This window comes from Branchiostoma floridae, chromosome 1 (genome assembly GCF_000003815.2).
Source record: "Branchiostoma floridae strain S238N-H82 chromosome 1, Bfl_VNyyK, whole genome shotgun sequence".
Lineage (NCBI taxonomy): Eukaryota > Metazoa > Chordata > Leptocardii > Amphioxiformes > Branchiostomatidae > Branchiostoma > Branchiostoma floridae.
The window spans coordinates 13345454-13355604 of NC_049979.1; the positions used below are offsets into that span (position 1 = coordinate 13345454).

The window sequence follows — 10151 nt, forward strand, 5'->3', positions numbered from 1 at the left end:
GTACTTATGCAGGAAAACGAATATAATGTTAAGGAAATGCAACTCCATGTCGTAGGAAACAGTACATCAAGGAACATACATGCACGCACTACTCGTTAGGGTCAAAGGTCATTAGCTATAAATGGCGCTCACATTTTTCTGGAGGCGGAGACATGCTGGACGTGTAGTACATGTAGAACGTGCCATGTTGCTTTGCCAAGTGACAGGTGTGTCAGATAGTGACCCGCTGAGGACAAAAGTTACCTAAGTTTTTCATCACCAGATCAGAAAGGGATTGGCCTTTAGATAAAAAGGTATTTGGTGATGACGAGGCCTCAAAATTTTCGGTAGGGCACAATCGCCATTTTGTCGTCTGCTACTGTGATGTTGTAACGTTAATTGGAACAGTTCGTGGATGTTGTTAATCGTTACTATCGCACGCGTTTGGCATTTAGTTCTCTGATAACCCAGAGAAATGAAGATTCGGTTCGGTCTAGCTGCCTTCATCGAGGAGGGGTACTCCGTTGCGGTGGTAGGGTCCCTCTCGGCGCTGGGTTCGTGGAACCCCGACGGCAGTCTGCCCTTGCACCCCGTCATCCCCCCAAAGGCCAAGGAACCGTCCTTCTGGACGTGCGACGTGGACCTGTTTGGGGAAGGTTTACCTGACCGGTTCCAGTACAAGTTCATCCGGCAGGGCCCTATAGGAAAGGGGAGTGACGAGAAGGGGGAGGAGGACGTCGTCCCACAGTGGGAGTGGGAGGGGTGCGGGGAGGGGCACAACCGCACCTGGGAATATCAACAGGTAACGTTGGATACTTAGACGCCCCCATTTCGTAAGGTTTTAATAAAATATTGCCAGTCCAGTGTGCTGGGCTATCAGTGAAGCAGATCCTTGCGTTTTTTTCTAGATCAATTGCTTATCAACTTTTTAAATTACAATTCTTCACTGTAAACCCGGCAAGAAAGTCTATGACCGGTGACCGTTACCATTAGCTTTCAGCACAGACCTAATTGTTGTCCATGGAAGCTAGTGAAGTGTCATGCAGTTTGAAAAAAGTAGCAAATGTGCACAATCATCTGTTTATTAGAAAACTAGCTGTGCATATCGTATAGCGTTCAACCAAGGAGGTTCAAAAACATTTTTCATCTTCAGGACAATATTCTGGGAGGAGTTCACTGCAACCCTGTGGCACGCTGGCAGGATAAGGCTGGGGAAACTTCAGAGTTTGATCTAACAACTCGGTTCTTCTTCTACCTCTCGGACAACCAGCTGTTCCACTACAGCGAGATCCTGGACAATGTGTGGCTGGGCTCCTGTCCCAGAACTGCTGAGCACATCACCAAGGACATGAAACAGGTAGTTTTGAGAATCGTAATCACACAGGGTCTACCAACTCTTTTTCATTTACTTGGTGATGTTGACTCACCAGTGAGGACATTTTATACAAGGAAAAGATTCTAGCTAGTTTGGCTGAATATTAAAGTTTTTAACAAGATTTATGTGGCTCGAGCATTGTCACAGGATGTCACAAAATGTTCTTAGTGCAAACATGTATAGTGGCTTGTGGTCCGTCCCACCTGGAGGACAAATTTTAATGACTATAATCACTAATTAAAACAGAATCAGGTGCCTGATATCAGGCCTAGAAATATGTATTGTGATCGTAAAATTACCCTAATAATGTTGTCTTGATAGTCATGCTGCATGTAATCCATTTCTTCTCTTCCAGGTGATGGGCACAACTGCTGTGATGAACTTCCAGATGGACTATGACCTCTGGAACAACAGTGCTGACTGCTGCCCACAAGGTGCAGATGTACCACGCTACATATATGAGGTCTACAGGTACAGCATTAACAGGAACTGCTCAGCTTGTATGTCATTCTCTTTAGTAACTGCTGGTTCAATCTTTTTGCTGGTTAACCATGGATTAGCTAGCAGAAATATTGAGCCAGCGGTAAATGAGTCTGCTTGGGGGTAATACTTAAAGCTGAATTCAGAAGAACCCCTGAATTTGATCGTCTGTGAATTACATGAATAAGAAGTCATTCCCTACGAATTGTGGCATATCAGTCTACGCATTACAGAAAGAGGGCATGCAGGCCCTCATTGATACAAAGGATGATACTCAAGTGGCTAAAGTAAAACCAACCAATTGCTTCTGTGTTTTAAAAGTTTGTTTGTTTGAACTTTTGTTTATTCAAGTAAAAGAGTTAAGTCAGAACCTTTACAATAAGCCCTGCAAGGCCCCACCATTTTGTGTTTCTCCTCCTCAGGCAAAATGGCATCTCCTATGTGTGGATGCCGACAGCTGACATGTCCACTGAGGGTCGAATCAAGCTGCTTCCCCAGGCGGTCTATGTACTACATGGCCTGCTGAGGTCTGGTCACAATGTTTATGTGCACTGCAATGCTGGGATCGGTCGGTCGGTTGCTGTTGTTTGTGGCTACCTGATGTACGTGCTTGGGTGGAGCTTCCGTAAGATGCAGTATTATCTGTGCTCCAGACGACCGGTGTCCTACATTGATGAAGTTGCACTGAATGCAGCTGAAAAGGACTTTGCTGCCAAGTTTGGGCGCCTTCCTGTTGAGTACTGAACTGAGATACAGAATTCTGCTGAAGTAATCTGACTCCAGATCTTCTGAACTTTCAGTCTCCCTGCTGAAATCTAATATTTCAGGTGCCTTATTGCTGCTGATGGACAAATGTGTTCTGCTGATGCTTTTATCAACTTGCCAGTGTATAGTGCAGAAACATATGGGGATACTTGTCAAAGCACAACAAATGACAGAGGCAGGTGTTCTGGCATGTGTGGAATTTTGCTGTCCAGATTTACAGCAGGCACTCACGCATGCACCTGTCTATCAATTACCAAGTTTTGACCCCATCCCTCTGATACAGGATGTTTTCTAAGAGAGGCAACTGTGTTTTTATGATGACCACTGGCTACTATTATGTGCATTAGGAAATGATACTGATAGTAAATATTCTTTTGGGCACAAAATATGTGGGATTGTTCCTTATCATTCATCACACAATTTTGACTGGTTGTTATTGTTTCTACATGCCAAGCCCTCATGTAAAATATGCTTTTGTTGGTAAGCAAATATATATTTGTACAGGACAGTGAGCCACATGCAGATTTGATAGTTTAACACAATGGTCAGTGCCTGTAAAAGAAGACATGTCACAATCGTGTGTGAAATAAAATGTCTGCAGCACATTGATTTATTGTACCAAACCTCATCCTGGCATCAATGCCGTGACTGTTGAAGACATTATGACTTCAATCCAGAGTATTCATTCAATCTCGCCTACCGGTATATTTACAAGAAATAATTTATGTATTCTAATCATAATGACATCATAATTCCATGTCATATATACCATGTCAATACTGGTAGTCTTCAATTGCAGTTTATCATCAATCACTGGTGACAGGATAACATACAAATCAATATACCAGTAGCTGAAAAAAATGTCAGGAAGGTATATAAAAAAAACACATTTTTGTCTCCTTATACAATGTATTACAAAATGTTGTCAGTTGGAAACTGCAAATACAAATCTCATTCAATGGCTCTCAGGAAAGAGGTTTTCCAGGATCATACTTTGCAATGACCCCCACCATGATTCTAACATCTGTCTTTTGATTGTAACATATCATTCATAATTGAGCAAACATAATCTACATACACATATAATGTAAACAAAAATATATAAAGTTAGAAAAGGGAAGCAACAGTGTATTACTGGCCATAACATTACTGATGGTAGTTGGCAATTAATCAAACTACTACCACCAATAAGATCTATGAAACAATCATGTTGGATTATTACATGTATAGATGTAATTATGTATATATTTTATGTGATCTGATTTAATTGCACAAAACTGCCCACCACCTGTGTTAAGATTGATCCGCTCCCATTACACACACCAGCTTCTTTTGCAAGACTCCACAGTTCCCAATAAGTAGCAGCACCCTTGCAAATCTTTGACACAAGATACTTCAAATTTTAAATTATGGTACACACCATATACAAGTACAAGTACATCCTCCTCTCTGTTGTAGAGGCTGTGACTAGTAAAAAATTCAATGCATTTTTTTAATGTATGACCCTCAACAAGTTAGTCACCCTCAACACTAATGTGACGTCTGTTGATTTGTTATCCTCTAAAGTGTTGCTAAGAAAGATTAAGTCTTTTCTGAACAACTTGGTAACTCTGGTAGTTTGTAAATCATTGACTTCATTCTTACATGTCCACATCTTAAGTTAGAATCACACCTCAACAATTCATTGATACACCCAGATTATAAGCTCTAAGAAATTTGCTTCATCCACATGTATATACATGTACCACATGTATATACATGTACTAGTAAAACCCCAACTGCTCTTCCGCATCCCTGTTGTTCATCAGCTCTACAATTGTCCACATCAAACCCTTCGTAATGGTACAAAGTCTCTCCATATGTGTCTCCATTGTAGGTAGTCTGTTGATTGTCAAATGTCGCCATCATAATAGCCATAGTAGTCGAGGATAGAAGCGATGTACTTGGGGAAGAACACTGATGTGGAGTAGACTGACATGGCCAGGACAACAGCTAGACAGCTATCTGGGGTGGAGTTAAGGATCTTTGGCAGAATAAACTGTCATGATGATTAAGAAAATATCAGTCCACATCTAAAACATTGCAAGTACTGGGCCAGGAAATTATGCTTACTGATAACTAACTTATTATTTTCACTGCACCATGCATCAACAACTGAAAGCTGGTCTCAAACGTACAACTTGTACACGTATGTGACAAAAAACTGCCGTAGCTACCCACTATATAACCCAGTACTTAACTCCACTCTAAGTCGGCAACAAAGCCATTCTATCTCTGGCGGCTTGACTCACTCCTTCCGAGCTGCTCCTTCGTAAAAAGTAGAACTAAATATTTACTTGAAAGCCTATGGGGGTTGCAAGATCCACCCCTCTTCGAAGTAGGTGGTGAGGTGGCTACCGAGGAAAACAAGCTAAGTAAGAAGACAATGATGTTACTTTAGTACAGCACTAGTAGTTGAGCTTACGAAGTTACGTCATGGTCACTCGGTCAGACAGAGCCTGAAATGTACGGAAGCTTCTGCCCCGATTCACAGAATTCTATAAATTCCCATGTGACCAAGACCCAATTTTTTGTTCACTTTAACGGCAAGGATACGGAATAAATGTCTCTCCCACGGCTGGAGCATGTAGAGCGCCGTGACCAGCAGATATCTGTAGTACCAGAGCTGCACCCAGTCTCGTACGACTTGAAACAACGCCATCTTGGATCTTTAGAGCAAGCCATCCACTAACACTACTCGGGGAAGGACTCATTGGTTTAAACCAGTTACTTTCAATGTAGATTAAAACAAGACCTAATATCAACAATAAAAAAATTCTAAAATGCTTTTATAATAGTAATTAATGGAAATGGTGTTCTCTCTACCAATATTGAAGTTTGAAAAAGTAGTAAACTTTGAAAGATTTTCCCTTTCCTGTAATGGACTAGTCAAGTTGACTTCCGGCCATTTCTCCATTGAAGAACGCGTTGGCTGCCAAGCATCGACAAGGCATGGACAGTCGGAGATACGGTGTTTATTTTACAATTTTTGAGAGGTAGAATGCACAGTGTTAAGGCTAATTGTTATGAGATACTTAATTCGATACTTTAGAAGACGACAATATCGCGTGAAAGATTTCTCGACGTCGCTGTAACGTTTGGCGCGCGCGCACGTTGTTGACTACAAACCGGTCACAAAATCATTTATTTGGCGTAACGCTAGTACAGATACAGGTATTTCCAACCAAAGGTAAAGAAGAATTCTTGAGTGTATTCTGCTCATACCGACACGGAGGGACACCACAGGTATGGACGGGACACCCTTCAGACAGGACCAGCCACAGGTCAGGCCAGGTTTTCAGGTAGGTCTCTAAGTCGTTATTAAATAAAATAAATCAGGTGGGTGGTTATTCTCAAGTTTTTGATGAGTTGAAAGTTTTTATGGTTTGTATACAACGTTATTGTTTCTGACAAAATTAATGGAACAAAATTGTAGTAGAGTAGAAGTTCAGTCAAGTAGTACCTTCAATGTATCTTTATAATTCAAAATGTCAAGCCTGATGAGTGGTGACTTGTAACTGGAATTACACCACCCAGGCTTGACATTTTGTGTACTAACAGGTAACAAAAGGTAAACCTATTAATGTACAAAATGTCAAGCCTGATGACATCTCTTGTAACTGGAGTGACACCATTCGGGTACGTCCTGGATTGTGAATCAGTGTAACAGCATCCTGTCATAGTTACCAAGTTGTGAACAATGTTATAAACATCATTGTTCCCCCAGGTTCAGCCCCAGTTTGGTGTGACCTACACCACCCAGCTGCCTCCCAGCCAGTTCCTACCTCCTCCTCCACCTGCATGTAAGGGACATCTGCATTACAGTCATGTTATTTGTACAGTAATATTAGTAGATAGTAGTAGAACCTTTTGGCCCTGTACGAAGTATCTGAAAGAAATATTTATGCTACAGCTAGAAAAGTTGCTATTGTATATGCCTTTAGTTCTACAGAAAGCTCACATATAAACTTACAGAGAAAGCAGTCAGTGTCATAATCAATTTTGTAGTGAACAAAAATTTAATTTGTTAGTGAACAAAGACACCTGAGACCTGACCAAGTTCCTTTTCCCCCAGCGGAGCCGATGTTACAAACCATGCCGACCAGTGAGCTGCAGAACCAGCCTGTGTCCGGGTCACTGGTACCAGACATGACCACTGTACGCACACAGATGCACTACCAGCCTGGTCAGCAGCAGCAGGACAAGGCCAACAGTCAGAACAAGTCCCAGGAACATTCCCAGCCCAGCTCAGGCCTCACGCCCGGGTTCAGTAACACTCCAGGGGTGCCACATTCACACGTCAGTATTTCCTACCCTGAGAAACCACTGATTTTCATTTTCAATTTCTTGTGGAAAATGGAAATGCTTGTATTGAAGAATATTTTGAAGGGAAGTGTCTGATTCATAGTGACTACTGACAGTCCTCTCTATTACAGAGTCACTCCAGTTCTGGGGGTACATCATCCCTGTACCCGGCCACACCTGCCCCCATGACCCCAATGACGCCTGCAACCCCAGCAGAGGGGTCTGGGATTGTTCCTCAATTACAGTGAGTCATGATTGTGATCTTATGTCATATTGAACAGTGAATAATAGTTTATGCTAACATGAAGTTGTGAGATTCCTTTATTCCAGGACAAGTTCAAAACTTCAGCATTCATACATCTATCTCAGTCCTGCACTGTACAGGTCATTTTGTTTATATCCTATGGAGTCAATAGAGGTATCAGGGCACATCTCCAATTTTGGGTGCACCTGGGTGCACATGCACCCAGTATTTCGAGCCCTGGGTATACATGTTCAATAGAGGTATACATGTTCAATATGAGTATAAACTTCAGCTTTCATACATCTATCTCAGTCCTGCACTGTAAGATCATTTTGTTTATATCCTATGGAGTCAATAGAGGTGACAGAGTAGTCTATGTTGGTGATTTGATCATATTTTAAAGTGCTGCTACCAGAACAGAGCATAAGTATTCAATACATGTATTACTTTTAGTGTTCATTTTCTGAACTTTGGGAAGAAATAAAAACCAGAGACATAATATTTTGCAGCAGTTATACACATGGCAAATTGTTCCATGACAGTGGTCTGTGTAAAACTAAAACTTAAGTAAGGGAATGATGCATTTTGTGTGTCCTCAGGAATATTGTTTCCACTGTGAACCTGGGTTGCAAGCTGGATCTGAAGAAAATTGCACTTCATGCCAGAAATGCAGAGTACAATCCAAAGGTAGCTATGGAGTTTTACAGATAGTCTTTGATTCGATAGTTTGAACATTTATAATGGATTGCAGTTGATTTATATGTACTTATCTTTTCTCCTGCCATGACTTTTACCAGTACTGTTAGTTCTCTAATGATGGATACCTCTGGAGCTGGGGCAGCTTGGACAACCTGAATCACTGAGTGCCTCTTTTGTATTCGCAATCCTTTTCATTTTGTCCTGACAGCGTTTTGCAGCAGTGATCATGAGAATCCGGGACCCGAGAACAACAGCCCTGATCTTCAGCTCAGGCAAGATGGTGTGCACAGGAGCAAAGAGGTATCTGGTTTCTTCCCAGTGCAATCAGTATAACTCTAGTACAGGGACGATCATTGCATGGTTTCCGATGACTGAATCTCATGAGTGTTCAATAATGCTATGTATTTATTACAAAAGATACTCCTATCACTTGGAATATGAATATGTTAAAGGTGTGATGACACATGTATTAGATGTCATATGAAGGTTGACTTGTGTTGTGGCAGGGACTGTAACTGTTTGTTTGTTCCAGTGAGGACCAGTCCAGGCTTGCAGCCAGGAAATATGCCAGAGTGGTACAGAAGTTGGGCTTCCCTGTAAGTTGTTACCTGTGTGACTTCTGTGTTTCCACTGCCTGTGTTTTGCTTTGGAAAGACTTTTCCAAGTTCCCTTTCCTTATCTGTCTGTATTCCCACTGGAATCATATTTGTTTCTTTGCCAGTTTTATGCACACATATTGCCTATGATATGCCTAAAACATTTTACTACATCTGCTGTATATTTCAGGCAAAGTTTCTGGACTTTAAGATTCAGAACATGGTGGGCAGCTGTGATGTCAAGTTCCCAATCAGACTAGAGGGGCTGGTCCTCACTCACGCACAGTTCTCAAGGTACATGTAGGGCCATGGCACATGCAGTCAGCAAATCTAAGAATTGTCCCCTTATGTTTTCATTGTGATTGTGAGATGAGATTGTGGTCATGACTGTTTTTAGACCAATTCCAGATGAGATTCCATTTACCTTACTTAATCCGGAATTGGGTGGCAATATATAACATGTAACACAACGGGACTGATCTATTTCTATTTTCGCAGTTATGAGCCTGAGCTTTTTCCTGGCCTGATCTACCGTATGGTCAAGCCCAGGATTGTGCTGCTCATCTTTGTCTCAGGGAAGGTAGTACTGACTGGTGAGTATTCTGCCTACCAACCCATGTTTGAAGTACAGTAGTTTTCTTTGATATTTGGGTCTTGGTTGATCTAAGAAGCACACCAAAGTTATCAATACAGTGAGCAAAGCACAATATGACTAAAATCTCTTGCTTTATTACCGACAGGTGCAAAGGTGCGAGAGGAGATTTATGAGGCATTTGAGACGATCTACCCTATCCTTAAGGGCTTCAGGAAGACATCTTGACACCTCAGATCACCTGCAGATGTACCCTTGTATATACCTCCATCAGATTATATTTTCCAACTCCCAAAGACACAGTTGTATGTTGATGCTGCCATTGTGGCTTTTTACCAGTGTGGGGGACATACAACACACAGGCTTGTGCAGAGACATTGGGAGAATGGTATTCGTTGTGACAGAAGTACTCATTCCCGTACCTAATGAGTTGGATAATACTCATTTTGTTCTGATAACAATGTTCAGTTATTTTTCCTGGTGGTTCTCTTGTAATCATAAGCCTAGTTTATTATTTACTCTTGAGTTTCTTCTTCAGATGTTACTGCTTTGGCAGATTTTCCTCAAGGCCCAGAAGTAATCCATATATAGCTTCTGTCAACTTTAAAGTATACTAGTATGTAAATAAAAGATCCATTCAAGAGAGTGATGAATTCAGAGTAATGGTCGGTCTGTGTAGGTAGATTGCAAACCTCCAGTCAGGATCTGCAATCTCAGGCAACTTTTCAATGATGAAGGGCTTCATTGTTTTCACAATATTGGATAGTTATTTATGACATCCAAGGAACATTTTCAGTTGATGTCTATGTCAACACCATCAGTAGAGGAATTTGAGGGCTTTGAAAATTTGAAACCATTTTCATTTTTTGTATGTTATGTTCTTATTTACAATAGTACATTTCATAGTTGGCTTTCCTGTATACTTGTAAATATCCACCCTCTATTTTCAGAATTTTCTCCAATATGGTTGTCATTTCTCCTCCACGGTGTTAGAATGACCAATAAAACTTACAAATGACTGCCGTGAAGTAGATTTCTTACGTAAATATGAAAACTTGTCACATTAGACAGGTCGCC

At 41.2% G+C, this 10151-nt stretch overlaps 2 protein-coding genes across 2 annotated transcripts; both read left to right on the forward strand.

The window, feature by feature from the left end:
- Positions 1-55: 55 nt before the first annotated feature.
- On the forward strand, positions 56-3227 carry LOC118416298 (laforin-like). Its single transcript, XM_035821390.1, has 4 exons — positions 56-781; positions 1133-1336; positions 1710-1825; positions 2257-3227. The coding sequence occupies exons 1-4, from the start codon at positions 455-457 to the stop codon at positions 2576-2578; spliced, it is 969 nt and encodes a 322-aa protein (XP_035677283.1). The 5' UTR covers positions 56-454; the 3' UTR covers positions 2579-3227.
- A 2289-nt stretch (positions 3228-5516) lies between these two features.
- Positions 5517-10095, forward strand: LOC118416287 (TATA-box-binding protein 2-like). Its single transcript, XM_035821379.1, has 10 exons — positions 5517-5940; positions 6366-6441; positions 6714-6937; positions 7075-7187; positions 7787-7874; positions 8095-8186; positions 8419-8482; positions 8673-8776; positions 8981-9075; positions 9223-10095. Exons 1-10 carry the CDS (start codon positions 5887-5889, stop codon positions 9300-9302), a joined length of 990 nt encoding a protein of 329 aa, XP_035677272.1. The 5' UTR covers positions 5517-5886; the 3' UTR covers positions 9303-10095.
- The last annotated feature ends 56 nt before the right edge of the window (positions 10096-10151 follow it).